Consider the following 26,829-nt stretch of genomic DNA (forward strand, 5'->3'; position numbering starts at 1 on the left):
TCTTACAGGGATCATTGGTATGGAAGTTAGGACCGCTCCACTCAGCTCTGTGGTTCTGACTACAGGGTCTCCTAAAGGAATCATTGGTAGGAAATTTAGGGCAATTCCACTAAGTGCTCTGGTTCTGACCCCAGGCCCCTCTTAAAGGGATCCCCGGTATGGAAGTGAGGGCAAATCCACTCTGTGCTTTGGTACTGACCCCAGACCTCTCTTAAAGGGATGCCCGGTATAGAAGTTAGGGCAAATCCCTCAGCGCTCTGATTCTGACCCCAGGCTTTTATTAAAGAGATCATTGGTATGGAAGTTAGAGCAAATCCCTCAGCGCTCTGATTATGACCCCAGGCTTCTATTAAAGGGATCATTGTTATGGAAGTTAGGGCAAATCCATCCAGCGCTTTGGTTCTGACCCCAGGCCTCTCTTAAAGGGATCCCTGTTATGGAAGTTAGAGCAATTCCACTCAGCGTTCTGGTTCTGACCCCAGGCTCTCTTAAAGGGATCTCCTGTATGGAAGTTAAGGCAAATCCCTCAGCGCTCTGATTCTGACCCCAGGATTCTATTAAAGGGATCATTAGTATGCAAATCAGGGCAAATCCATTCAGCACTCTGGTTCTGATCCCAAGCTCTCTTAAATGGCTGCCCGGTATGGAATTTAGGGCAAGTTCACTCAGCACTCTGGTTCTGACCCCAGTCTCTCTTAAAGGGATCATCGGCATGGAAGTTAGGGCGATTCCACTCAGCGCTCTGATTCTGACCCCAGGCCCCTCTTAAAGGGATCCCTGGTATGGAAGTGAGGGCAAATCCACTCTGCTCTTTGGTACTGACCCCAGGCCTCTCTTAAAGAGATCTCCAGTATGGAAGTTAGGGTAAATCCCTGAGCATTCTGATTCTCACCCCAGGCGTCTATTAAAGGGATCATTGGTATGGAAGTTAGGACCATTCCACTCAGCGCTCTGGTTCTGACCCAAGGCTGACGGGATGATGTGGGATATTAGAGGTAGTAGTTCGGTGGCTCTGGCTGATGGGATGATGTAGGATATTAGGGGCAGTAGTCCGGTGGCTCTGGCTGACAGGATAATGTTGGATATTAGGGGTAGTAGTCCAGTGGCTCTGGCTAATGGGATGATGTGGGATATTAGGGGTAGTATTCCAGTGGCTCTGGCTAAAGGGATAATGTGGGATATTAGGGGTAGTAGTCTGGTGGCTCTGATGGAATGATGTGGGATATAAGGGGTAGTAGTCCGGTGCCTCTGATGGAATGATGTGGGATATTAGGGGTAGTAGTCCAGTGGCACTGGCTGATGGGATGATGTGGGATATTAGGGGCAGTAGTCCGGTGGCTCTGGCTGATGGGATGATGTGGGATATTAGGGGTAGTAGTCCAGTGGCTCTGGCTAACGGATCATGTGGGATATTAGGGGTAGTAGTCTGGTGGCTCTGACGGAATGATATGGGATATTAGGGGTAGTAGTCCAGTGGCTCTGGCTAATGGGTTGATGTGGGATATTAATGGTAGTAGTCCGGTGGCTATGATGGGGTGATGTGGGATATTAGTGGTAGTTGCCGGTGGCTGTAGCTGATGGGATGATGTGGCATATTAGGGGTAGTAGTCCAGTGGCTCTGGCTAACGGAATGATGTGGGATATTAATGGTAGTAGTCCGGCGGCTGTGACGGGGTGATGTGGGATATTAGTGGTAGTTGTCCGGTGGCTGTGGCTGATGGGATGATATGGGATATTAGGGGTAGTAGTCCGGTGGCTCTGGCTGACGGGATGATGTGGCATATTAGTGGTACTAGTCCGGTAGCTCTGGCTCATGGGATGATGTGGGATATTAGTGGTAGGTGTCCGGTGGCTCTGGCTGACGGGATGATGTGGGATATTAGGGGTAGTAGTCCGGTGGCTCTGGCTGACGGGATGATGTGGGATATTAGTGGTAGTAGTCCGGTAGCTCTGGCTGATGGGATGATGTAGGATATTATAGTGAATGTGGCTATGCGGAATGGGCGGGGCTCTACACTCAGCTTTATATATATATAGATATAATCATTATAATTTGTTATAACTAACCGTAGTTTGTCACAATGCCCAGGGAACGCCGGGCTCTTTGGCTAGTATTAGTATAATGTTCACTTTTAATATACCAAACATAATAATAATAACCTTTATATAGCTCTAACATATTCCTCAGCGCTTTAGAGTTTGCACACATTATCATCACTGTCCCTGATGGAGCTCACAATCTAAATTCCCTATCAGTATGTCTTTTGAATGTGGGAGGAAATCGGAGAACCCCCACAGAAACACGGGGAGAACATACAAACATTGTCCTTGGTGGGATTTGAATCCAGGACTCAAGCGCTGCAAGGCTGCAGCACTAACCACTGAGCCACTGCGCTGCAATATCATCCGTGTGCAGGGATGGACATAACATACATGCAACCTTTGCACATGTACAGAGGATCAGAAGGCACTTATCATTCTTTATTACATTGCATGGTAGGGGCTGATATGAAACATGGCTTACAATCACTATTGGATTGTTGGAGAAATTCCAGTGTTTTCACAATGAGTCATTCTATTGTTATTGACCTAATTCTGACAACGATATTGTAAGTATACCTTAAGGCCCCATTACACGCATCAATGTCCCAGCGATCCCACCAGGCCCGGATTGGTAATATGCCCAACCGGGCATTTTCTGCTGGGCCGCTGTCATGTGGGCCACGGGCGGCAGTGCCCGCTCATCTGGCCGCTTGCCAGCTGATGCGTCCACTGGCCTGGCTGTTTTTCCTGCAGCTGGCCCTCTGCGCGCACTGCAGGGAGATAAGCTGCCACGCACCCCATCCTCGCCCTAGCTTGAGACCCCCCGGCAGCCACTCACAGCGTCGCTTTGCCTGCTCTCTTCTCTGAACACAGGACCTGTGATGAGGTCACAGGAGGGGAGGAGTCAGGGGTCACATGATCAGGAGCCTTTGTCCAGACCCCTGATCATGTGACCCTGACTCCGCCCTCCTGTGACCTCAACACAGGTCCTGTGCACACAGCCCTGCCTCTTGGTGTCTGCCGGACTCTGCTGGGCTGGTTGTCATGGTGCTGGATGAGGTAAGTATGTGTGGGGTCAGGAGGGGTTTTCAGGGTAGATGTAGCAGAGCTGTGTGTGTATGAGGTGTATGGAACAGAGCCGTGTGTGTACGAGGTGTACGGAGAGGAGCCGTGTGTGTACGAGGTGTACGGAGCAGAGCCGTGTGTGTACGAGATGTACGGAGGGGAGCTGGATGTGTACGAGGTGTACGGAGAGGAGCCGTGTGTGTATGAGGTGTACAGAATGGAGCCGCGTGTACGAGGTGTACGGAGAGGAGCTGCATGTGTACGACGTGTACGGAGTGGAGCCGTGTGTGTACGGGGTGTACGGAGCGGAGCCAAGTGTGTGCGAAGCATACAAAGCGGGCTTTTCCCACGGACACAGGAGTACACGGCGGAGCACCGAGGAGCATTTTAAAACTCACACATGACGTTCCACTGGAAGTGATATGCTGGAAGCTGACCGGAAAGTAGATAATTTCATGAGGAGATTGTGACGGAACTAGGAATGCTTCAGTTCCATCACCATGTCCTCCTCCGACAGCGCAGACAGCAGGATCGCCTTGGAATCGGGGATGCTGGCCATGTGAGCGGATCATGATATGTCTCAGGTGGGCATAACAATGGGAGCCGGGCTGCTATAGTATCTTTATAGAATCTTTATTTCTTTCTCTGTTCTTTCTTTTTCATTCTCTGTTCTGTCTTTCCCTCATTTTCTTTCTCTCTCTCTGTTCTTTCTCTCTCTAATCTTTCTTTTTTCTTTCTCTCTCTCTGTTCTTTCTTTCCCCTCTTTCTTTCTTTTTCTTTCTTTTTCTTTCCTCTCTTTCTTTCTCTCTGTTCTTTCTTTCTTTTCTTTACTTCTTTCTTTCTCTCTCTGTTCTTTCTTCTTTCTCTCTCTGTTCTTTCTTTCTCTCTCGCTCTCCTTTCTTTCTCTCTCTGTTTTCTTTTTTCTCTCTCTCTCTGTTTTCTCTCTTCCTTAGTGCCAGTCAGTGTGCCTATAATGCCAGCCACTGTGCCCTCAGTACCAGTCAGTGTGATCAGCAGCGCTAAATGGGTGCGGTTGGGCGTGGACATGGGTGTGACTAGTTGCGAAATGGATGTGGCTGGGGCGTGGCCTAAAATTTGCAGCGGTCTTTCTCCCTCTTTCCCTTCTTCAAAAGTTGGGAGGTATGATAGGGGCGGCTGTGACCAGGGGGTCTGGTTGCCCAATGGATAGCAGTTCTGCCAGGAATTCTGTCACCGTGCGTACAAAAGGGGACAGAGCTTTGGGAGGAGTACTGTACCTAAAAGCAATAAATAGGACTGAGCTGAAATACTGGGCACAGCTGTGACTACATGTTATATAGTCGTGTTAATCTCCTCTCACTTCTTGTAACCTACAAGTGTACAAAGATATTATATAGTCACCATGTGACTAGTGGGCCTGTGTAACTTCAAATGCCAGGGCTGAATTTTAGTCCCAGTCCAGCCCTGGATCCCACCAACGATCCGACGTGGATGGGATCGCTGGGACATAGTTAGCTGATCGCTGGTGAGCTGTCACACAGACAGACCCACCAGCAATCAGGACCAGCGAGCAAGCTGGTATCCAAGGTAAACAGCGGGTATCTAAGAGCCGCGCTGCTCTTAGATACCCGTTGTTTACATTGGAAACCAGCTCCCAGCGTCGCTGATCATTGGTCTCTTGCTGTCACACGCAGCGATGCGCGCTGGCCAGCAGGAGACCAATGATCAAAAAATGACCCAGGACGTTCGAGTGCAATCAGCGATACCCGGCAGGGGGGCCAGTCGCTGATACATGTCACACACTGTGATGTCACTGGCAAGATCGCTGTGGCGTCACAAAATCAGCGATCTCGCTGACGAACTCGCTGTGTGTGACGGGGCATTTACCTAATCCCTGCAGGACAGACCTGAACTTCAGGAGCCTTTCCGTTGTCCCTGGAGGTCTAGGATATGTCTCCACTTAATCTATATCTGTATCCTCAGGACCAGATACAGTCGAACATAAAGGATGGATCAAGGAGCTGAAAGATCCCTGCTCCTCCATTCCATTTATGTAGCGACTGAAGGTCCAGCATGGAACTTTATGTTACGTGATGGTGACATTCTCATGTGACATGACTAGGCAGCAGAGAGCATCTCGGTCATCTGATCCCTTATGCTGGCAAGTGTTATGATTGTATAATGAGGGCATCATACTGTGTGGAGGGGAAGTAGATGCATTATATTGTGCAGGAGGAGTGTGGAAGCATCATACTGTGTCAGTAGGCAGTGGGATCATCATTTGAGTGGGGGGCTGTGAGTAAATCATACTTTATGGGTGGAAGGACTGTCAGGAACAACATATAGTGTGGCGGGGCTGTGGGGAATTGCACTGTGAGTGAGTTATTATGGGGGCATTATAATTTGTGTGAAGGACAAGGGTATGATATTATGTGTGTGATTATGGCGGAATCACAACATAGGGGCATAATACTGTGTGTGAAGGGACTGTCGGAATCATACTGTGTAGGAGAGAATGTCCTGTTGGTGCATCATACTGTGAGTGGGGCATCGTACTGCGAGTGGGGCATCGTACTGCGAGTGGGGCATCGTACTGCGAGTGGGGCATCGTACTGCAAGTGGGGCATCGTACTGCGAGTGGGGCATCGTACTGCGAGTGGGGCATCGTACTGCAAGTGGGGCATCGTACTGCAAGTGGGGCATCGTACTGCGAGTGGGGCATCGTACTGCAAGTGGGGCATCGTACTGCAAGTGGGGCATCGTACTGTGAGTGGGGCATCGTACTGTGAGTGGAGCATCGTACTGTGAGTGGGGCATCATAGTGTGAGTGGAGCATCGTATTGTGAGTAGGGCATCGTACTGTGAGTGGGGCATCATACTGCACGTGGGGCATCGTACTTTGAGTGGGTCATCATACTGCAAGTGGGTCATCATACTGCGATTGGGTCATCACACTGCAAGTGGGGCATCGTACTGCAAGTGGGGCATTGTACTGCGAGTGTATTATCGCACTGTGAGTGGGGCATCATACTGTGATTGGGTCATCGTATTGTGAGTTTGGCATCGTACTGCGAGTGGGGCATCGTACTGTGAGTGGAGCATCGCACTGTGAGTAGGGCATCGTACTGTGAGTGGGGCATCATACTGCAAGTGGGTCATCATACTGTGGGTGGGGAGCACTATGTGCTGAAGGCATTGTGAGGGCATAATAATGTGTGTGGTGGTAGCTCCAGGAGACATGAAAAGGGGCATCACACTTTATGGCCACTCTAATAGACCACACTAGGAGCAATATTTCTGTGTGGTCTCATATAAAGTACTGTAAGAGGTTAGGTAAGTGGCTTAGCATAAAGTAAAAATTGCTGCAGTGTGCTGCGCAGTATGTGTCCATTTTTCGTAGCTTTCAATTTAGGAGGTACTGTAAATTGCATGTACAATAAATGACCCTGTCCAAAGGCAATACTCACAATTGTTGTAGTTCTTGTAAATTAGTAAACAGTGATGGCGGCAGGTCGACTATCCGATTAACAGAAAGATCTCTGTAAAAGGATACAGCAAAATAATTACACAGGTTATTTTCTGTGTTGTGAATGGTGTCTCCAATTTCAGTTCTCATCTAATACATTTTTTCAGAGTTACCTTTCCTTAATTTTCTGTACCACACACAAGACTTAAATGAGATGTCGTTTTAGCCATTAGTTTTTTAGCATGATGATGTGGTCAAGGTCAAATATCCTCATTATAGCCAATAGACAATGGTCCTTAACAGGGTACCCCCTCTAAGAACACATAATTTATTAAAGGGAAGCTTTCTCCAGATTTTTGCTATTCCATCTTAGAGCATCATGATGGATTGGAAGAGACCTTGATTCCAGCAATGTATCATATACTGAGCTGCTGGATATCTTTTTTTTATACAATCAATGTATTACCTGCTGCAGTTCTAGCAGTACTCTGAACGCTGAGCTCTGTATAGCCATGCCCACACCAGTGATTGCCAGCTTTCTGCCCATGTAACAGTGTACACACAAAGCTAACAATCAGTGGTGGGGGTGGAGTAATACAGTGCTCATGAATATGGAGCACTATCTGGCAGCAGGTTTACTAGTCCTCTAGTGATAATCTCCTGCTGACAAAACAGTGATTAAAAACTAACCTGAATGTGTTCACAGACTATGATTTCTGGAACATTTCTGAGCCCATGCAGTGATTTTCATGACTTAATCATGCCTCTTTCTTAATGCAGTGCCGCACGATGGCCTGTAGATCATGAGCATCTAATATTGATTGTCAGCCTTTGTCCTTTGTGCACATGGATTTTTCCAGAATCTTTTGAGGATATGTACTGTAGATTTTGGGATACTCAAAGATTCAAAGTCTTAAAGGTTTACATTGAGAAACATTTTTCAGAAATTGTGCTACAATTTTTAGATGCAATTGTTTACCAATTAATGATCCTCTCACCATCTTTGCTTCTGAGAGACTCTGCCTCTCTAACATGCTCTTTATATACAGTCATGTAATGTGAAAATTGACCTTCCAGCTGCTTTTCATTGGTACCACTTACTTTTCCATCTTATGGTTTACCCTGTCCCAACATTTTTGAAATGTGTTGCTGCCATCAATTTCTGAATGAGTTAATTTTTTTTCAAATGAAATGGAGAAATGTCTGCTTTTCCACTTATGACCAGTGTTTTATAACCTATTGTTAATAGAATGTGGCTACAAGAGGTTTCAAAATCTCTGTTTTTTTTACAAAACATCACAACTTTTTTGGAATTGGGGTTGTAAAAGCATTACTTAGTAAATTCAGCAACAAGTCCATTTTACAAGAGATTGATATATTATATTTGCATTATTTATTTATTTTACAGCTGGTGAATATTGACTTTTGCAACTTCACTAGTGTGCCCAGGTCCAAATATTTGCTGTGGGACATAATTTAAAAAAAAAAGCAGAAAAAAGGCAGCTGCATTTACCAACACAGGTCAGAAAACAAATGCACTTATGGGTCGCCCTCCCAGGGCTGTGGGGTACTCGGTACAAGGCCGGTGTCAGCGGGAGGTGTCACAGCAGCGGGGACCCGGTCCGTTGCCCTGAGCGCCCAATGTAAACAGAGAAGATTGAATGGTGGAATGTAGTTAATGGAATAGTTTGTGACGCCACCTGTGGAGTTCGGCAAGTGAGATGTTAGGCCGACGCTGCATGCAGATCCTCTGGGGCTGGTGGTGTGTTGCAGCCAAGATGGTTAAGCTCCCCACAGGTGGAGCTGTAGCCCCAGGGCAGTGTAGATGTAGGGGAAGAGGAGAGGCACAAGCGGTGTAGAAGCTGGTACCCAGATGTAGCGGTGCTGGGTGCGTTGGCGCAGGAATGAATGGAGGACACCAGGGCTTGTAGTTCCAAAGCTTTACTCATAGTCTGTAGTACACACAGGTGCCTGCCTCCGTGCTGTGTCCTTCGGGTCAGGGACTCAGTCAACCTCCAGGCCAGATGGAATGCTCCCTTCCAACACTCCGCCAACATGTGCCTTTCTGAACGTCTCCTCTTATAGCGCCTTTGGTGTGAAGTACTCCTAGTACTGAATTACACTGGAGTGCCTCCTGACAGATGTTCCCAAGAACTCTACTTGTACGGCAGACAGCTGTAGCCTGCTTCGGGGACTCCTTACTCCTGAGTCCCGGCTCACTATCAATGTTGCTGTTGTGCCCCCAAGTCTTATATGGGAGTAGTGTATTTACAGCCCACTACTCCACCGGTGTCTGCTGTAGAACCATTAGTGTCCATACAACCTCGGGGACCAGGCCCCGGCCTTGCGCTTAGAACTTCTAGGCAGGGTTCTTCCTCTAACCCACATCCTCTGTTCCCTTTTACTCCTACGTTCCATACTAGTCTTTCCTTCTTATGGAAAATCAAGTTTCGGTTCAATGTCTTTCTCCTTCTTTCCTTTCCCGTGCCAGCAGACCCAGGTCACTGAGATCTGCTGCAGCACCTCCTTCCTCCATCCCTCTTCCAGGGATCTTCTTTCCTCACTCCTCTCAGAGTGACTCTCCGACTGACTGACCTCGAACTGAATGTTCCAAGCAGGGAGCCACCAAAGGTGCTCTGCTACACTCCAAGCAGGGAGCCGCAATGTGGCTTTGCTGAACTACTGTGTCGTGTGGGATGCAGGTGTTGGAGCGTGGTCAGGAGCCTCCAACTTACCTGTATGGTGGGGCACCACACCTCAGGAGGAGGTGAAGTACCTCTGTGGCGACTGAGCCTCAGGGGCGCCACACTTACAAGATGCAGTGGCCCCCATGATAAAGGCGTAGGCATCACAGGTGCAAAATATTGATGAAATGACCACTCACACACCTACCAATTCATGGAGGATGTGATTGTCTAGTATTAAAATTACACCCGGTAAGACTTCAGTAGAGCGCCAGTCACAAAGATGGTGTGCATAATGTCTGGCTTACAGTCTGTTAGTGATGCCCATACTGTTAAATTAGTTGGGCTGCCTGGCACGATACAAGTACAGCCCCCCAGGGACAGGCATTGATGGGCTGATAATTTGCATTAGATATTGGTCAATATTTTAGCCAAAAAAAGCAAGCTCGTAACACGTATCAAGGTTCCTCTTTGTCTTGAGAATCCCTACAGTAGAATCAAGAGCAAAACCACCGCAAAATGGCATAATACATTAAATAAAAATGGCAGAGAAAAAGGTCCATGTCCATAAAACAACATTGACAAAGACATAAGACAACATTGATATCGACTAGTAACATGGTGTCCTCATGAATTTATATATTTGTAAGGCAACATATATAAAAATATTAAACTCTTACACTCATGGTTCTACGACAAGACATCTATACTCACAGATCCACAAGTTTGCTCATTTGGGTTAACGCCCCTTGATGAATTTTGCTTATCTTGTTCCTGCGCAGGATGCTGTAATGAGAAAATGACAAGTGATTGAGTCACTCATAGAGGAGGAAGGATGATTTTTTTTTAAGTACATGTTTTTATGATAGAGAAATCATAGGTCCCTCACCACGTACCATGGCCAACCATGCAGGTTTAATATTGAATCATAGCTCATTTAAATGGAACAAATAAAATGATTACAAAACTGTGCTTTTATGGAATACAAGTGCTTTATGTAAAAATCATTAAGGTTTTATTGGGCTTTTTTTTTTCCTAGAAAAAAAATCACTTGAAATAGGCTCACACCTTAAGCTGAAACGTTCTGTACCTTTAGTATTTAGTATTCACATTATTTTCACCTGTTTTTTGCTATGTTTGGAGTTTGACCTCTTTTTCCTATATATATGTTATCATTTCCATTTGCCAGTAGATTTGGAAGACCGCTCCAACATATATATATACACACATATATATATATATATATATAAACATTAGTGATGAGCGAGCAGGTTCGCCACTACTCGCCTGAGTATCGCTGTTCTCAAGGTACTCAGAGAGCAACAAGCATTTCCGGGATTATTCGTCAGGAACTTGGGTCCCCGCCCGTCCCCGCCCTGCATTTTTGGTGCTCTTTAGAGTGCCAATCAACATGCAGGGATTGCCTGCCATGCACTGTAATGCCACAGTCATTTTTGTTGTGGTACTACAGTGATTGGCTGACCGCACAGCATCATCAGATCTATATCAGACCTGGCGCCACACTGTTTGGCACAGTCGCCTCCTGAAGAGCTGCTGCTGAGATAGGGAGAGATTTGTGCTTTTATAAGTTAGTGTGGGTATACCATCGATTAATCCACATATCCAGCTAAACCAACAGTCCTTCTAAGGACTAATTACAGGGTATATAGATTGCAGTGCTAGGTATATACATATCAGTGCAAGCATGCAGGCACTGTATGTGGGTATATAGATATCAGCAGCAGGCAGGCAGTGTATGTGCCACACTTCATTGCATATATCAAGAGAGTCCCTTCCATTACTGTCTGCTGCTGCTGCCTCTTACAGATAGTGACCGTATATATAAATATATATAGCCTCAGGGGCCAGGAATAATTCTTTTGGCATCTTAATCCTGATTATTTTCCATTTATAGATTCGGGCCTCTCACCCGATCCACTTGAAGCAGGGCAAGATGAGATCGCATGTAGCGTTGGAGTGTATTCACAGTTGATCAATTTCTCACGGTGATCAACTGTGAAAACACTGAGCATGAACTGCTGTGACCTCATCACTGGCATTTTCCCACGCTCCAGAGTTCAGTGTGGATCAGGCTGTGAGGGAGCGCAAACTCAGTGACATCAGCGCTAGTCACTGAGGCTGCGCTGGCAGCATCTCCTCATTCACCAGTGGTTTTTCAGCTGGAACGGTCGCATCTTAGCACCGTCCAGGTTGAAAAATGTATATCCCCCAGATTTGGATTACGGTGTTGCCCCCACAGTGTGCTGCTGTATTTTTTGTGTTCCCCTCCATCTGCATTACAGACAGAGCTGCTTCACCAGTTCATTAACTTTGCATTGTGTGGAGGTGCTAAGGTTCTGTGCACACAGTACTGCCCTAAATACAGCATGTAAGCTGCGTATATACATCCATTCACATGATAGAGTGCAAAACATTTATTACATGCATGAGTCAGTGGACCTTTTTTTCAATAGTGTAGGAAACCACAGCAGTAAGCACTTTCCTTAGAGGGCAGACTTGAACTGGACCACAGGAGAATCCCCCGGTATGCCCCCCCACCCCATCTATATGAGCAGTAATTGGCCAAATTCAAGTATTTCACTATGTAAATGTAAGGGGGTGGAATGATACTGTCACCTTGTTCTTCCTCCTTTAATGTTCTTAATGTTTTTATAATAACTTGATGGTACTGCTACATGTTGTCATGTATTATCACCCAGAATTAATGGTATTGCCACTCTGTGATATGTGTTACCATTTGCTGTAAGTATGTTGTGTTTTATTGTAATATGCTATGTGTTAGATAGGGAAAGTGTAGTGCACCCTTTGGACACTAGAAGGGGCACTGCCGGGAGTTAAGGTTAGATGAGCAGGAAGTTCGTTCAGATGGGGCCAGGGTGCCTGAAGTGTCCACATGGGCTATAAGCCCAGGGTGGCTCAGCAGCCAATCAACATTAAGCAGCAACAGTCCAAGCTATCCACGGTTATTGGACATCAGTTTAGTGGACCAAAGCAGTAGAGAAGATGTGGCGACTCGTAGCCTGGATGCTCTTAGGGCAGGAGTCGGACGGAGTGAGGAACAGAAGGATGCTGTAGCTTCACAGGGAGCAGCACAGATGGGTCAGATGCTTTTCCAGAGGCAACTAAACCAGGTGGCAGATGATTTCAAGTCTGGGGCAAAACAGGCAGAAGGAATTGTCATCATGGCAAGGTTAGGCCAGGAAGAATCTGGGAAGCAGTCTAAGACAGTCCAGTCTGGGTACGTGCCGTATAGAAGCATCAGCAAAGTAGGGAAAGCTGAGGAAGCAAGTAAAGACTAATGTGTTATCTATGATGTGCCAACTGTGTATATATTGTGTGAAGGTGTCAGTATAGAAACTGTTCAAGTTACCATGGACTGTGTCTCAGTTACTGGGAGTCACCTCGGAGAGGGGCCATCGCCACTTCCAAGTGCCCAGGGGGACCCGAACCTGTAGACGCAGGTACACCTTACAGTGGATTGCAATTTTCTGTGAATGAAGGCCTGGACACTGATGCTTTAGTGTCTCTGTCCATGACTATAGCCCTGGCCGACCCTTACATAAAGACAAAGAAAGCATCTCATCGTTCATTTACAAAAATATGCAGTTTATTATTATATAAAAGTATAGGAAAATTAGTATATGGGTTTAATAAAATATTCACATGTAACTGGACAGTAGGCCTCAGAGTCAATGTTACTGGTGGGCCCTTGGCACCCCAGTCAGAACGTGTCACAGGGGTACTGCAAAAGACATTTACTATGTCGTATACGTATATGCAACAGTACCCTATGAGTGACATTTGCTACTGTATACCTATTGTCACGACACAGCTGTCGGGTGACCAGGGACTTCTTCCCTTTCCCTAACACTAGAGGGTGCCCTAACTTGCCCTGCTCCCCAGAATACTTCAGATGGCAAAGATGCTGGGGCCTCCACCCTTGCCTTATCTCCTGAGTTAGCCCTCTGTCTGTTCTCTTCCCCCACCCAGGGAAGAGGGGGCGCTACTGTGCACCATGGTGACAACAACCCGACAACAAGGCAATATGGACAAGGGTTAAAAGAAAACTCCAGGCATGCAAAATATTCACTCATATATAACTGAGGAATGCATCGGGGTGTGAAGGTAGGGAAATAAGCCGAAATAGAGAAGGATAAGGAATTACCACACATACAAGCCAAGCAACAGTCACAGATAACTCCTCCAACTCTCATTCTCATATGTACTTCTTTCCCAATGTTAGCCAGGCAGCAAATGCTAGCTCTGACAAGGATTTGTAACACAGCCCAGATTATAAAGGGCAAAGAAGTGGCTAACCGAGCACAGCTGTGAGCACAGGGATTTCCAACACGGCTGATTAACCCCTGTTCTGCCAGAAGGAAAAAACATAAAATGTGCTTCTTCTCAGTGCTGGAGTAGGAGCAATCAGACGCTGCTGTCTTCTGACTCTACAATGTTGCGCAACCCCGTGACACCTATACATTAGATCATGGCAAAGGTACACATAGGGTGTATATCCCCAACGGAAAGCTTCAACTCTGTGTGAACAAAGCTTTACCTTGTTTTTGCATTGTACAGTCCAAGTGGTGATTAGCTTTAACTTGGTCACAGCTTTCCTGCATCTGTCTAATGCCTACCCAAAGTTAATTTTGTCAGCCTTAGCAAAAGGCAGAAGTGATAATCAACCAACTATACAAGTAACACTAACTAAAAAAAATGCCATAAAGTCAAATGAAGTATTCATAAAAAAAGTCCATGCTTCTGGGAGAGAACAACTTGATAATTACAAACTATATAGCTCTCCAGATCAGAGCAGAGGGTTTGAGACAAGGACGGGGAGCACAATAGAAAATGCACCCTCTGAGACATAGTTTAATTGTTATTTGGCTCTTTTAGGCCCTGTTCACACTACATTTCTGCAGTGCAGTTTGGGGTTTCATCTGAATACCACTAAAAGGAGGACTAAGACAGGATTCACATGGCCCCCCAATGGGTCAAAGACTGTAATGACTATGTTTTCATGCTGAACTCCATCAGTGAATTGTCAGAAGTCCACCTGAATCCCATCCACATCCCGTTTTTAAGGGGATTCACATTGACCACGACCTGCACTACCAAGAATAATGGCCACCTATGCAAACTGAACCCTCTTAAGAAAACGTTCATTGTCAATGTTTACCAGTGTTTACCAATCGTTGGTCATTTAGTGCCATTGGTTGGTCTGTGTAAATGTGTAACTACCGTTACCTGATTCATTGTCTCTTAACTCTGCATATCCTTTGCAATTTGAACTGTTTGTTCCCTCATTTAACTGTTTAGTTGGGTATAAGGGATATAAATAAGTCCTTGATTGATGAGGGGTTCTGTTAGGTGTGGTCCTCTGTATGTGACAGAGGACATTATTCAACTCAGTTTGAGCTGAATCAAGCGTAGTGATTGAGATAAGGGATTTCTCTACTCTTATTTTTGTAAAATCAACTGACCACTGAAAAGTGAAAGAAAAAAAAATCCCTGAATGTGCACGTATGAATGAATCATCACACATCAATTTTGTGGCAAGAGATTGTTACCTTTCCAGTTCTTGTGGGAGATCCAGGACAGATGCGTTATAGATATTTCAAATCTACATCTGAGATTGAATGAATTAAGTAATGATATAGCTCGTGTTATATGTGGCATGACAATTTTCTGGATGCATTTGGTCAGAAAAGGGCAAAGCTCGGTTACTCACATTATACAGTTATCCCATGATTTGAGGGTTTTGTAGAAATTAATTTTGGCTAGGTCTAAGAACTGCTGCATTCTGTTACTGTGTGACGGACACTAACTTTCTAAAATTCTGATGGGAGGGGTGAATGACAGCGCTACGCGCTTGCATGTGTGGTTCTCCTCTCCTAGCTACGCTGAGTGTCTAATGGGAGGGGGCATGGAGCTGCGCTCAAAATTCTCTGTAATTCTGTCCTTGGTGTAATGCTCGCTAGGAGCTTTGTGCATTTTTAAGCAACAGTACTTAATTGAAGTGGAATGAAATTTTGTAAGTTGAAGTTGGAAGTTGAACGTAAAATATGGTGCTTAATTTAGAAGGAAACTTGTAAGTGATTGTTTGGTCATTAATGTGCTTGTACCTGCTTCTAGTTGTGTGATTGATATATAGCAAATTGAGGATCAGCAGAAGGAGGTAGCCAACTGCACGGCTGATATAGTAGGTTAGAGGCCTATCACATCTGGGCCTTCTTACTTTAGTCAGCGGGATTTTTTGTTGTGGGTGAGAGGCGATGGCAAGGAGCCTTCCGGCTTCACCTTGGCAGACTCGTTCTGACTAGCTATGTGTGGCCTGTAAGACAAGGTCCAGGCACACTAGAAGGGCATTTCAGAATAAAGGTGAGCTGTCTTGAAGCAGCCTTCCCACGTTCCATAGAGCTGGAGTAGTAGGTAAAAGGTCTATCTATTCCTATTCTAGTCAGCTGATCTAACAGGTGAGAGGTAAAGAGCCTTCCCGTTACATCCTGTAGGTCTAACGGGTGAGAGGCAAGGAGCCTTCCCACTACACTTTGACAGGCTCGCTCTGACTTGCTACGTGTGGCCTGTAAGACAAGGTCCAGGCACACTAGAAGGGCATTACTGAATAAAGGTGAGCTGTCTGATGAATAAGTTGAAGCCATGGCAACTTATTCTGTTTGTGCAGTCAGGGCCCCCAACGGGATTCCGAACCACTATGCAGATTGTAAAAAACAGAGAAGAAAGGAAGCAGTAAAACAGGTGGGACCAATATTGAAAAAGGCAAAAATGCTAGAGTGTGAATGTTTGGATGTACAAAAAAGGCACAGACAAGGGAAGGAAATAGCAAGTGAATAAATGATGTTTGAGAATGTGTAGCAGTACGGAAGTAAGATGTATTATGAATGTTTTGATTGACAAAGCTTAACCAGAGACCCAGACAAAACAGATGGACTTGTAAACACTGTGGTCAGATTCAGACAAACTGAATAGCTACTTGTGTGACCTGTGCTACCGACCTAAGCGAGTTGCGCTAAATCCTGTCCGGACAAGATCATATGTAGTGACATAAGAAGCTGACATAATAGTGTGTTTAGTGGGTAGTGGGGTCATTGACCTTTGAGGAGTAAGCTGACAGTAGATACCAGATGACCAACCACATCAGAACCTAGAAGGGTGAGTAGAGTAAGAAAGATGCAGGAGTGATATCCCTGGAGCCCCTCTGACCATCTAGCTATGCTGAAGCAGCTGCCTGACCCTAAGTACCAACCTTTCCCATTTTACAGACAAATAAAGGAAATACAGTGGACATATAAGAGTACCTGGGCAGACCTAGAGAGGTTGATGAGTTTAAAGGCAGGTGATGTACTAGGACACAAAATTAAGACACATACAGATGTGGCAAAGGATCAAGCTTGGGGCATGGATGATAAATCTGCACAGTCTGGGTAGATGTACTGTGAATCACTAAAACAATGGGCTACAGTGAAACAATCAGAGCAGTCTGTACTCCTGACTAACATGATACAGCAAAAAGGAGAGAGTGTAGAGATGTACTTTGGACGGTAACAGCTGAAATGGGCAGACATGGGGTACAGTCACATAAACTCACTTGATGTTAAAACACTGGTGAATGCATTCATTGGTGGTATGAACAAAGACTTACTAGACGCAGTACAGACAGCCAGACCTGAATGGAGACATGTAGTTCCGAATGACCTCCTTAAGGTAGCTAAAGGAGTTGAACAAACAAGGACGATAAGACAACCTGTCATGTATGCTGGAGCACAAGGAAACAGTGGAGACGTAGTAGGGGACCTAGGGACCTAGAAACAGTGAGGTGCTGGAATTGTAGGTGAGAATGGGAACTACGCCAACCTTTGCAAAAACCCTATAAAGGAGATTAAGCAGACCAATCTTCAACCTCCTCCACATCCAGACTAGGAAACTGGCAACCCAGTGACAAATGTGTGCCCTGTTCTTGTCCCCTCCGGACCTGGTCCTGCCTTGATGACCACCATAACAATGCCGGGAGGGAAAGAGGCAGAATTTTTGATTAACTGCCCAAACAGAGAAGGAACACTGGGGGAAAATGGGAGCTGAGCTGAACTCAAGTGGAGTATGGGAGAATAAGGATAAATTGTGTTTACCAAAATCCCTGTTCCCAATCATGGCGCAAGCAACACATGGCCCCACTCACACCTCAAAAAGTCACATGTGTGCCTTGGTAAATGCCTTCTGGATCGCTCCTGGTTTCAGTTACGCAGCCGCGAAACTCGTACAATCATGCCTCATCTGTGCACTGCACAACCCAGGTAAAACAGTAAAAGTCCCTAAGAAAACAACACCTAAGCCTCTCTACCCATATCAGAGGCTGCAGATTGACTACATACAGCTACCAAGATAGGAGTGTATGCAAATGTCCTAGTATGTGTAGATCTCTTCTCTGGTTGGCCGGAAGCCTATCCGTAAAATGTGAAAATGCTAAAACGACTGCAGACAAACTGATGAAAGAACTGATCTGCAGGTATGGTGTCCCAGAAACCATAGAAAGTGATAGGGGTACACACTTCATGGGAGAAATAATGAGGGAAGTCATGCAGGCCCTTGGTGTACAGCAAGCATTTCATACACCATATAGGCCACAAAGTAGTGTGAAAGTGGAAAGACTAAACGGGACACTTAAACTGAAAATTCAAAAGTCCATGGCAGACACAGGAAAAAGTTGGGTAGAGTGCTTGCCTCTTTTCAGTCAGACACACTCGAAATAGGAAGACAGGGTTGCTTCCTTTTGAAGTCCTGTTTGGTAGCGCACCAAAGACTGGTCTGTACTTCCCACGGGTGCTACAAATGCAACACGGTGCTATGACAACCTATGTCCAGGCCTTGCAGAAAAGACTTAATGTGATGCATAAACATGTGTTTTCATCCATTCCAGATCCTAATGCCAGTGCACACCATGCACCAGCTGAATCCAGGTGTTTGTGTGATCATACGCAGACACGTGAGAAGGAGCCTGAACCCACGATTTGACGGCCCCTTCCAAGTCCAGCTGACCACATCCACCTCAGTAAAACTTGAGGGAAAGCCCACCTGGATCCACGCCAGTCACTGCAAGAAGATCTTTTCACCAGCAAAATGACTGTTCTCCTAATCACCTTGCTGGCAGTGACAGGGTTACTGCATTCTACAGAAACACAGGACAAACTCTTAAATGTTGACTGGGACAACAAACTTATTCGACATCATGCTCTTCTTATAAAGGACATGGAAGGACAGAAATTGGAAGACTGTTGGATCTGTCCTTACAGTCCTGTATCTGCGAGGACTATGCTGTACTTAGCCTTACCTCTGGAGCCATGGAAGGTATTAACCCCACACTGCATACACAATGAGACTTGGACTCAATCTAGGTTTGGGGAAAAGATGTGCCCCGTGATATATCTGCCTCATTGGCTATAATCGGATGGGCCGCTAATCCTTGGTTTCAGTTTACTATAACGCGGCCTAAGGTACAAATGTGGTGGCGGGAATATGATTCTGATGTCGGAAATATGGTCGCCTGGAGGAGGACTGAAATCCCTCACTCAGACCCTATTCCCAATGATGGACTGTGGTTCAGTCTTCAACACACTGGAGCAAATACCTGTAGTGAGGACAATAATTGCTTCCGCATATACACTCGCGATCAAACACAGGTTAATGATACGGTGTACCAAGATGGTGTTGAAGGGTGTAAAGCATCTACGGGTAAAATAATAAGGAAAGAAAGGGGTAAATGTACATTTATATAAACGGAAAACAAATGAATAATACTTGGTGTGCCCATAAACCTATGTTAGGACTTTCGAGTTTATACCAATTTATACAGACCCCTGGTCAGGTTTGTGTTCTCCCAGAAGGAGTATTCTTAGTGTGTGGATATCGTGCCTACAGGTGGGTGAGCCCAGACATAAGAGGGTTTGCACTCTTGCCAAACTGACACCAGCCACTTTCCTAGTTCCTCATAGTAAAATAGACACTGCAGCAGTTCAAATTCATAATTTGTATAGAAGGGCTGCAGAAAACAAGCCCCGGCCAAATGGTAGGCCGCATCTAGTAGAAATGGGGATAGCAAATAAAATATTCAGTAGTATGCTAATATACCCCTTCATAACACAAATGTGGGATAAATTAGTGGAAGCTACCAACTATCTGGATGATCAGATTTTCCAGATTCTTGAAGTTCTTAATGAAACTAATACAATACAGAGACAATTAATCATAGTTACTAACCAACATACTATAGTACTAGATTACCTGACAGCAAAAGAAAGAGGAATGTGTCAAATAATTGGTCCCACCTGTTGCACCTATATCGATCCTGCTGGCAATCCCCAGATCAGGGCCAGTATAGACAGAAAAGGTGAACTTAGAGACCAATGGTTAAAACAACACAGTGCAAACAGAGACTCCTAGTGGGATAACACAATCTTTTTTTTTTTTTTTTAAATCCAGCAAATTGGTTTAATTAACTAGCAGGATGGATTTTTGGCATTGTACAGACTTGTATGCAAATTTTGTTGTTTTGTTTATTTTTTTAATGTAGCCGTTCAAGCGCTAATACAGTTGTGGCCAAAAGAATTGACACCCCTGCAATTCTGTCAGATAATACTCAGTTTCTTCCTGAAAATTATTGCAAACACAAATTCTTTGGTATTATTATCTTCATTTAATTTGTCTTAAATGAAAAAACACAAAAGAGAATGAAGTAAAAATCAAAACATTGATCATTTCACACATAACTCCAAAAATGGGCCAGACAAAAGTATTGACACCCTCAGCCTAATACTTGGTTGCACAACCTTTAGCCAAAATAACTGCGACCAACCGCTTCCGGTAACCATCAATGAGTTTCATACAATGCGCTGCTGGAATTTTAGACCATTCTTCTTTGGCAAACTGCTCCAGGTCCCTGATATTTGAAGGGTGCCTTCTCCAAACTGCCATTTATAGATCTCTCCACAGGTGTTCTATGGGATTCAGGTCTGGACTCATTGCTGGCCACCTTAGAAGTCTCCAGTGCTTTCTCTCAAACCATTTTCTAGTGCTTTTTGAAGTGTGTTTTGGGTCATTGTCCTGCTGGAAGACCCATGACCTCTGAGGAAGACCCAGCTTTCTCACACTGGGCCCTACATTATGCTGCAAAATTTGTTGGCACTCTTCAGACTTCATAATGCCATGCACACGGTCAAGCAGTCCAGCGCCAGAGGCAGCAAAGCAACCCCAAAACATCAGGGAACCTCTGCCATGTTTGACTGTAGGGACCGTGTTCTTTTCTTTGAATGCCTCTATTTTTCTCCTGTAAACTCTATGTTGATGCCTTTGCCCAAAAAGCTCTACTTTTGTCTCATCTGACCAGAGAACATTCTTTCAAAACGTTTTAGGCTTTTTCAGGTAAGTTTTGGCAAACTCCAGCCTGGCTTTTTTATGTCTCGGGGTAAGAAGTGGGGTCTTCCTGGGTCTCCTACCATACAGTCCCTTTTCATTCAGAGGCCGACGGATAGTACGGGTGGCACAGTTGTACCTTCAGACTGCAGGGCAGCTTGAACTTGTTTGGATGTCAGTCGAGGTTCTTTATCCAACATCCGCACAATCTTGCATTGAAATCTCTTGTCAATTTTTCTTTTCCGTCCACATCTAGGGAGGTTAGCCACAGTGCCATGGGCTTTAAACTTGTTGATGACACTGCGCACGGTAGACACAGGAACATTCAGGTCTTTGGAGATGGACTTGTAGCCTTGAGATTGCTCATGCTTCACAAATTGGTTTCTCAAGTCCTCAGACAGTTCTTTGGTCTTCTTTCTTTTCTCCATGCTCAATGTGGTACACAAAAGGACACAGGACAGAGGCTGAGTCAACTTTAATCCATGTCAACTGGCTGCAAGTGTGAGTTAGTTATTGCCAACACCTGTTAGGTGCATCAGGTAAGTTACAGGTGCTGTTAATTACACAAATTAGAGAAGCATCACATGATTTTTTGAAAAATAGAAGGGTTAATGATTTGCCTTTAACTGCCTTTAATTCTTTAATTGCCTTTTGCCTTTCATTGCTAAAATTTATTCTCATGACGCAGCAGTCTCCTCTTCAAGGAAACTATGCTTCTTATCATATATGTTCTCATTAGTCAGCCACAACGTGTTCTGGGTACATGGTAAACAAGGTATCACCCCGGGTAAACGATGGGGGCTACATGAGCTACATAGAGTTACATTTGTTATAAATGGTATAAAATATTGCCTTGTTGTCAGATAAAGTGATTTGCCCACGACCTGTGTGCAGTCTCCTTTGTCTACAAGTGCTTGTCAATTAAGGGCGTAACCTCCTAATTTGGCCTAACTGGTGATCTGGCATGCCTGACTTTGGGTCAGAACAAAAACAGCTACAACACCTCCCTGTGTGGAGTATCTCAGTGTTAATTAAATTTGCTAACCACTTGTCCTGCCTCCTGTCTGTCACTGCATCCCTCAACCTGCTTACACCCCAAGGGCCAGTATACCACTCGGAGCCATGCTGAGCAACCTACCAAAGTTCACAGGGACCAATACTTTTCTATGGGACTGGACTGAGAGGGTCAAGGGCATGTTGAATTGCACCCCATGACCCCCATGATGCAGGTAGAGATTGCCATGATGGCCCAGGATGGAGAAGCAAGGCGAGATGGCCTTTCTCAAGAAACGCGTGTTGGGGGGCACGCTTGGGTGGCCCTTATCTACATACCAGGAAAGGTAATACTTACATTTAGCTAGCTATCTTTGTTGTTACTATTATATACTTTGTATACCACGCCTGGTTGTTTCATTGTGACTAGGGATAATGTAATATATTTTTGAACTATGTGACTATGCTATGCTAAAATCATTTTATATCCCTTTGGTCCTTATACCCGTTGTGTGCCCCATTTTGCCCATGTGCTTGTTGTGGTCATTTGACTTCTTCCCCACCTCTCCCTTATCCCTGATAAATTATAATAAAATTACACTTTTGTATTTTCATATCTAATAGTATTGGACTTTATTTTGATTGCCTCTCTGTCTTCTTTTGTATATATGTGAATTTTTGTCATTGTCCTGCTATGTCCACTTAGAGACCCATTATATAGCATTTCATTAGAATGCATTTTTTCATCTCTTACTAATTTTTGTATAGGTATTGCTTCCATGAAACTGTTATAGCTGAGGTGGGATAGTCTGTCCATAGGACAACAATCAGTCGTACTCTGCACAAATCTGGCTTTTATGGAAGAGTGGCAGGAAGAAAGCCATTTCTCAAAGATATCCATAAAAAGTGTTGTTTAAAGTTTGCAACAAGCCACCTGGGAGACACACCAAACATGTGGAAGAAGGCGCCCTGGTCAGATGAACCCAAAATAGAACTTTTTGGCAACAATGCTAAACGATATGTTTGGCGTAAAGGCAACACAGCTCATCACCCTGAACACACCATCTCCACTGTCAAACATGGTGGTGGCAGCATCATGGTTTGGGCCTGCTCTTCTTCAACAGGGACAGGGACGATGGTTAAAATTGATGGGAAGATGGATGGAGCTAAATACAGGACCATTCTTGAAGAAAACCTGTTGGAGTCTGCAAAAGACCTGAGACTGGGACAGAGATTTGTCTTCCAACAAGACAATGATCCCAAACATAAAGCAAAATCTACAATGGAATGGTTCACAAATAAACGTATCCAGGTTTTAGAATGGCCAAGTTAAAGTCCAGACCTGAATCCAATCAAGAATCTGTGGAAAGATCTGAAAACTGCTGTTCACAAATGATCTCCATCAAACCTCACTGAGCTCGAGCTGTTTGCCAAGGAAGAATGGGCAAGAATTTCAGTCTCTCGATGTACAAAACTGATAGAGACATACTCCAAGCGACTTGCAGCTGTATTCGCAGCAAAAGGTGGCGCAACAAAGTATTAAGCTAAAGGGGATGAATAATATTGCACGCCCCACTTTTCAGTTTTTGAATTTCCACAAAAATTTAAAATAACCAATAAATTTCATTCAACTTCACAATTGTGTCCCACTTGTTTTGATTCTTCACAAAAAATTTACATTTGGTATGTTTGAAGCTTGATATATGGGAAAAGGTTGAAAAGTTCCAGGGGGCTGAATACTTTTGCAAGGCACTGTATTTAGATGACATCATTGTCTATGCCACCACCTTCGAGGAGCACCTGCAACCATTGGAGCAGATGTTGAGTCGGCTGCAGAAGCACGGCCTGAAAGTGAAACCTCGGAAGTGCCATCTCTTTTGCAAGCAGATTGAATATCTGAGACAAGTCGTGTGCTCTGAATGGGTGAGACCGGCACGTGAGAAAATAGCAGCAGTGTAGGACTGGCCCACTCCGAAGACCATGAAGGATGTCTGGACCTGTCTGGGGCTTACTGGATAGTACCGATGGTTTGTGAAAAACTTCACTCGTATTGTTAATCCGCTGCTGGAATTGTTGAAGGGAGTACCATCCGGTGCAAAGAACTGGACTATCCAGTGGGGAGATAGCCAGGGAGAAGCTTTCCGAGCCCTAAAAATGGCCTGAATGAAGCACTTGTACTGGCCTATGTAGACTTCTCTCAACCTTTCATCCTCCACACTGATGGAAGTCTACATGGACTAGGAGCTGTAATGTCACAGATGGAGGATGGGAAAGAGCGAGTGATTGCTTATGTGAGCCGGTCTCTTCATGACTCTGAACAAAATCCAGATAATTATAACTCTTTCAAACTGGAACTGCTGGCATTAGTGTGGGCAATGACTGAGAAATTCGCTGAGTATCTGTCCGGGTCTAAAGTCTTGGTACGCACCAATAACAATCCTCTGGCCCACCTAGAAAATGCAAAACTGGGGGCCCTGGAGCAGAGATGGGTGGCTCGTAAGGCAAAGAACAAGATAACATATTGGAGAGGAGCTGAGAATATGCATGCCAATGCTCTATCCAGAGTGACTCATGAGCAACCTGGGCATAATCGTGGCGAAGAGCTGGATGCCAAAGCGCTTCCTGTGTTTCAGAACCTCACCAGGACATTAGCGTCATCACATGGACAGATCAGGGAGGCATCCAGAGAATACACCCTGGGACGACCCCGTGATGACTGGGTCCAGCTCAGCAGGAGGATAAGGAACTCGCTCAGTTGACGCAATGGATGGCTTTGAAACGACTTCCCAGCCAAAGAGAGAGGGCGGCCCTGCCCCGGGAACACTGCAGATCCTCTGGCAGTGGGAGAGGTTCCAGTTGGAAGATGGTTTGTTGTACTGGAAAGTGCAGTTAACACGAGAGTTGGGAATCACCTGGCAAGTGGTGCTCCTTGAAAAACTAATCAGTGAGGTGGCCACCAAAGTTCATGAGGGACCCACTTTTGCCTGGAGATGATGTTCCAGTGGCTGCAGAAGTTGGTCTACCATCATCGGCTAAAGACTGCAGTGGATGAAACTTGCCACAGGTGCAGGAACTGCTAACTAGCCAAGCCTCCAGAACAGAGGGCCCCTACGCAGACCATCGTGACTTCTGCTTCCCTAGAGATGATCAACTACGTAAGCGCAGGTCCAGCTCACCTAGGATATGAACACTGTCAGGTGATGACCGATCATTTTACCAAATTTGCTGTGGTAACTCCTCCAACCCGAGATCAGACTGCCAAATCGGTGGCACAGGCCATTTGCGGAGACTTCATGCGAGTATATGGGTGTCTGAAAAGAATCCACTCTGACCAAGGCACCTGTTTTCAAGGACGAGTGATGGAGGAACTGCATCTCCTGTATCAGATTGAGAAATCCAGAACGACGCCCTACCATCCACAAGGATATGGAGCCTGTAAGCTTTTCAATCAGATGCTGAGGACACTGGAGGAAGACAGGAAGGTCCGTTGACCTGAGTATGTGGCTGAATTAGATTGGGTGTAAAACAACCGGTTACACAGCACAACAGGATACACTCAATACATCCTGCGGTTCGACCGAAAAGTGTGAGAGATCACTGAGCTAAAATTGGACCCTGAAGAGGACTACCCGCGGATGGGGGTATCCACCTGGGTCGTGAACATCGACACCGTTTACAGACTTTGCATCATTTGGTAAAGACCAGGTTTCGAGAGCTTGAACATCATGAGACGATGCCTCCGCGAGCGACAGCTCTCAAGGCCAGAGACCGAGTACTGGTTCGAGACAAGCAACCTCGGGGGAAGTTGGAGTATCGGTGGGAAAGAACCCTGTAGTGGGTGAAACGCCAGATTGGAACCAATGGTCCTGTCTATGAGATTCAACCTGAAGGGGAAGAAGACGCCCCCACTCGAGTGGTCCATCGAAACATGCTACTTCCTTGTTTGTCACAAGACCAACACCACTTGGAGAGGGAGCGAAACGTCCCAGAAGCACTCCCTTCTACAGCTTTCGACTGTGAAGAAGACAAATTTTCTGGCCCGCCACTTATCAACCCAGAAGCGGCCCCGGAGCCTGAAACTCCCGAGATGGCTTCTCCATTGAACCTGGGCACATCCCCTCATTTACTCATTACACCCGACTCCATTACTCAACCTATCTCGGCAACTCAACCTGACTTATGACCCACAGAGCGAACAACAGCTGGAATACCTCCTAACCGTTACGAACAAAACTAATTTATTTGGCAGCGAATCATCCAAGAGATGGAGGAGCATCAACGTTTACTGCAGGAACTCTCGCTCGTGGAATGGCAAGCTAAAGGAGAGGGGGAGTTTTAAGAGAAGAACTGGGCCGTGGGTACCAGTCCAGTGCCGGGTCCGGAGCTGTCTGGGCTGTCTCATCTGTTGTCTGGGGGAAAGAGTAAGAGACCGGACAGACCTTTGCACTCGGAAGCAGGGGGTGTGGCTAAGCAGCAACTGCCACAGTGCGTGCGGAAGCAGTCAGTCTTGACACGAACAGGCACCTCACAGCACAGAGAGAGGAGTGCTACATCCCTTGAGAACTGGGACTTAGCCGGCCCTCATCCTTGTACTCCAGTTGTCACCAGCGGGGATTCCAGAGAAAGAAGTGCAGTGTGTCTGGTAACTGACAGAGAGCAAGGTGCCGTATGCTTCGTAACTGTGAGTACAGCGCACGTGCCACATAGACAAAACCATGTAATGGACAGATGTTTGCGGCTCACCTTACCAGCATGTACCTGCCCTCCCACGGTGGACCCTGATAGTGCTGCGGCCTTGTTTGTTCCAGCTGCATATGCTTATGGACTAGGGGCTCAGCGGAAGGTGCCGGAGACCATCAGCTGCCGCCAGAAGATGGATCGTCATTACCAACAGAACCACCTTGGATAAGCACCGCGCCAGTCATTGTTGACGCTAATAACCGCCAAGTAGTATCTGCAGTCGAAGGAACTCCTGACATGATAAGTGTACCAAAGAAATGCCGCTACTTTGTTCATTAACACTGCATATCCTTTGCAATTGGACTGTTATTCTCTTGTTTAACCCTTCATCTCCCTGTGAGGAGTTAATCCCCTGTTCAATTAAAGCAGAAAAAATTGTTAACCCTTGCTCTGCCTTCTGTCTGTCACAGCATT

General features: G+C 45.6%; 1 protein-coding gene across 1 annotated transcript in view; it reads right to left on the reverse strand.

Moving 5' to 3' along the window:
- LOC141059900 (relaxin receptor 1-like) overlaps window positions 1-26,829 on the reverse strand; it is a 532,911-nt gene that overhangs the window by 132,450 nt on the left and 373,632 nt on the right. Inside the window, exons 11-12 of the mRNA XM_073556105.1 lie at window positions 9,952-10,023; window positions 6,555-6,626 (exon numbers count right to left, since the gene is read on the reverse strand). Of these exons, the coding sequence (XP_073412206.1) occupies window positions 6,555-6,626; window positions 9,952-10,023 (144 nt within the window). The remainder of the gene's footprint in view (window positions 1-6,554; window positions 6,627-9,951; window positions 10,024-26,829) is intronic.

The sequence above is a fragment of the Dendrobates tinctorius genome, unplaced genomic scaffold (assembly GCF_039654945.1).
Source record: "Dendrobates tinctorius isolate UK_male_01 unplaced genomic scaffold, ASM3965494v1 ptg000231l, whole genome shotgun sequence".
Taxonomy (NCBI): domain Eukaryota; kingdom Metazoa; phylum Chordata; class Amphibia; order Anura; family Dendrobatidae; genus Dendrobates; species Dendrobates tinctorius.